Source organism: Photinus pyralis, unplaced genomic scaffold (assembly GCF_008802855.1).
Source record: "Photinus pyralis isolate 1611_PpyrPB1 unplaced genomic scaffold, Ppyr1.3 Ppyr1.4_LG2, whole genome shotgun sequence".
Classification (NCBI taxonomy): domain Eukaryota; kingdom Metazoa; phylum Arthropoda; class Insecta; order Coleoptera; family Lampyridae; genus Photinus; species Photinus pyralis.
The window spans coordinates 17,928,160-17,931,554 of NW_022170403.1; the positions used below are offsets into that span (position 1 = coordinate 17,928,160).

The following is a 3,395-nucleotide window of genomic DNA, read 5'->3' on the forward strand; positions in this document are numbered from 1 at the left end:
TGAAGTTATGTAGGGTTCTAAAGAAAAATAAAAAATAAAATAAATATTCACACACTCACATTGGAAATCTAGAGATAGTATTTAATTCATACTTACCAACATAGCTATTAATGGCCCCAATAGTCAACGCTATCAGGAAAGAAGAAAACAAAACAAAAATATCATTATAATAATTCTTGTAATTTTATTAAATAGAGTTTATTGTGTAAGTGTTTCTTTGGCTTTGCGTTTGGGTTGAATACGAGTGGGTTGTGATAACGTGGTGTGTTTATGTGAAAAGGGAGTTTTGTGTTTTTTAATTGTATTTATGGTGTTTCTTTGTTCCTGAGGTCGTATTTGTGAGGTTGTTTGGGTTTTTGGTGGAGATATTGCAGTATGTTGTGAGCCTGTGGTGCTGTTAAGGTTTTTGCGCTTCGGTTGTATACGAGTGGGTTGTGACAATGTGGTGTGTTTCTGTGAAGAAGGAGTTATGTGTTTTTTAAGTGTGCTAGGACGTGTAACTTTATTGGGTAGACCTGTCTTTGTAGTGCAAGTTGCGTTACTTGTATTTGTGGTGTTTCTTTGTTCTTGAGGTTGTATTTGTGTGGTTGCTTGGGTTTTTGGTGGAGATATTACAGTATGTTGTGAGCATGTAGTTCTGTTAAGGTTTTCGCGTTTCGGTTGAATCCGAGTTGGTTGTGATAATGTGGTGTGTTTCTGTGAAGATTATTATTATTATTGTCGGTGTTTCTTGTGAGAACTCAGGTCTAGCCTGGTTAACTAATCGCACGGATTAAAATCAAGTAACGATTAGTGTCTGTGTCTGTGTCTGGTGAGGTTATGTAGGGTCCTAAAAAAAAAAAAAATCACACACGTACATTTAAATCTAGGGATAGTATGTAATTCATACTTACCAACATACCTATTGATGGGCACAATAGCCAACGCTATCAGGAAAGAGGAAAACAAAACAAAAAAAAATCATTATAATAATTCCTGTAATTTTATTAAATGGAGTTTATTGTGTAAGTGTTTCTTTGGCTTTGCGTTTGGATTGAATACGAGTGGGTTGTGATAACGTGGTGTGTTTCTGTGAAGAATGAGTTTTATGTTATTATTATTATTATTATTTTTTAAGTTATTCTCGCTGTTGCGGATCTATGATTACACGACGGGTTGTTTCCAAGTCGTGCGATCTTCTATTGTATTTGATGTAAAAATTTTCTAACTATGGAAGATGTTTTCAGAATAATTGCTTTCTGCATATTTGTGTGAGTGTAAGTGTTAAGGTCGAGTGTCTTGAGGTGACGCGTGAAGTTTTTGCTGGTGATTCCTGTTACCGATATCACAAGTGGTATTATGTTCACAACCTCTTGTCTCCAAACTTCTTTTAATTCTATAGCTAAAGGCGTGTATTTTGTTACCTTTTCTTGCTCCTTTTTAATGACGTTTACATCATTTGGTACGGCAATGTCTATGATGTATGTTTGTTTGGCAACCTTATCTATGAGTGTGATGTCGGGGCGGTTGCTGGTCACAGTTTTATCAGTGTATATTGTTCTATCCCAATACAGCCTATGAGTTTCATTTTCTAGTACATTGTCCGGGAGATAGGTGTAATACGGTACGCGTTTTGTCTGGATGAGGTTATGTTTATGGGCAAGTTCTTGATGTATGATCTTAGCGGCTGCATTATGTCTTTCAGTATAGTCTGTGCCGGCTAGTAATTTACAACTTCCAGTTATATGGTCAATATTTTCGGTGGTTTGATGGCACTTTCTGCATGTGTCCGACTCGATCGCTTCTTTTATTATAAATTTTCTGTAGTTCCGGGTTGCAATGACGTTATCTTGGATGGCCAGAATGAAGCCTTCGGTTTCAGGATAAATTTGTCCCATTGTGAGCCATTTGTAGGTCAACTCTTGATCTATGTACGGGTTCTGCACGATGTTATAATGTTTGCCGTGTAATGTTTTTCGTGACCATTCTTCCTTTTTTTGTGTAATTGTGTGTGAACGTTCTAGTTGTGCATGTTCTTCGTGAAGGTTTAGTGGCGTGTATCTTCTATCTGCTTTGGTGATTGTGCGATGTAGTGGAGTATCTTTGCTATGAAAATATTGTCTGAGGTTGTCTATTTCAGAGTTATACAATGTGTGGAAGTCAACGAGGCCTCTTCCTCCTTCAGGTCTACTAATCGTAATACGTTCGATGCACGAGTTCGGGTGTAACTTACGGTAACGTGTGAGCTGTGTTCGGTTCAGTCTGTTTAGTTCGTCAATATCTGTGTGTGACCATCGTATAATTCCGAACGAATATCCGATTACCGGTGCTGCATAGGTGTTGATTGCTTTAAAAAGATTTTTGGAATTTAATTTCGACTTAAGTAAGAGAGTCAATCTATGTTTGTACTTGTCCTTTAGTTGCTGTTTGAGTCGTGAATGATTGATGTTCGTGTTTTGCTCAAAACCCAGATATTTATATGTTTCTTCTGGTGCCATATTTTGTAGTGTTTCATTGTTAAGTGTTTCTGGTGTTTGATTGGTCTCATATGTTCCTTTTCTTATGTACAGTAATTTGCATTTATTAATTCCGAATTCCATGCCAGTATCTTTAGTAAATTCTTCAATAATTCTGAGTAATGCCTGCATATGCGTTTTATTATTTGCGTAAACCTTAATGTCGTCCATGTACATAAGGTGGTTGATTGTGTATTATCCTGCTTGTTGATCTTTGATTTTAAAGCCATATGTGGTATCGTTGAGAAGGTTTGATAGTGGGTTAAGGCACAAACAAAACCACAATGAACTTAGGGAGTCACCCTGGAATATACCTGTATTTATTTCGATGGATTCTGTTTCTATCTTTGTTGAAGAGTTAGCTACAAGTATTTTTGTCTTCCAGGTTTGCATGATGGTATGTAGAAAGTTTTGTATGTGTCGGTCGATTTTATAGATGTTCAATACTTTAAGAAGCCAGCTGTGTGGTATAGAGTCGAAGGCTTTTTTATAATCTATGTAGCAAGCTACAAGGTTTCGATGCTGTTTTTGTGTCTGTTGCATAATAATGCTGTCTATAATTATTGGTTCCTTGCAACCTCTACTATGTTTTCTTCCGCCTTTTTGTTCTGCCGTTAGTATACTGTGTTTTGTGAGATGTTTTTCTATTTTGTTGGTGATGATAGATGTGATGATTTTATAGATTTATTATTATTATTATTATTATTATGGTCGGTGTATCTTGTGAGAACTCAGGTCTAGCCTGGTTAACTAATCGCACGGATTAAAATCAAGTAACGATTAGTGTCTGTGTCTGTGTCTGGTGAAGTTATGTAGGGTCCTTAAAAAAAAAAAAATAAAAAAAAATAAAAATCACACACGTACATTGGACATCTAGGGATAATGTAATTCGTACTTACC

General features: G+C 36.2%; 1 protein-coding gene across 1 annotated transcript; it reads right to left on the reverse strand.

The window, feature by feature from the left end:
- Positions 1-1,178: 1,178 nt before the first annotated feature.
- Positions 1,179-2,477, reverse strand: LOC116163856. The gene has a single exon (XM_031477986.1). It carries the CDS (start codon positions 2,475-2,477, stop codon positions 1,179-1,181), a length of 1,299 nt encoding a protein of 432 aa, XP_031333846.1.
- Positions 2,478-3,395: the final 918 nt, after the last annotated feature.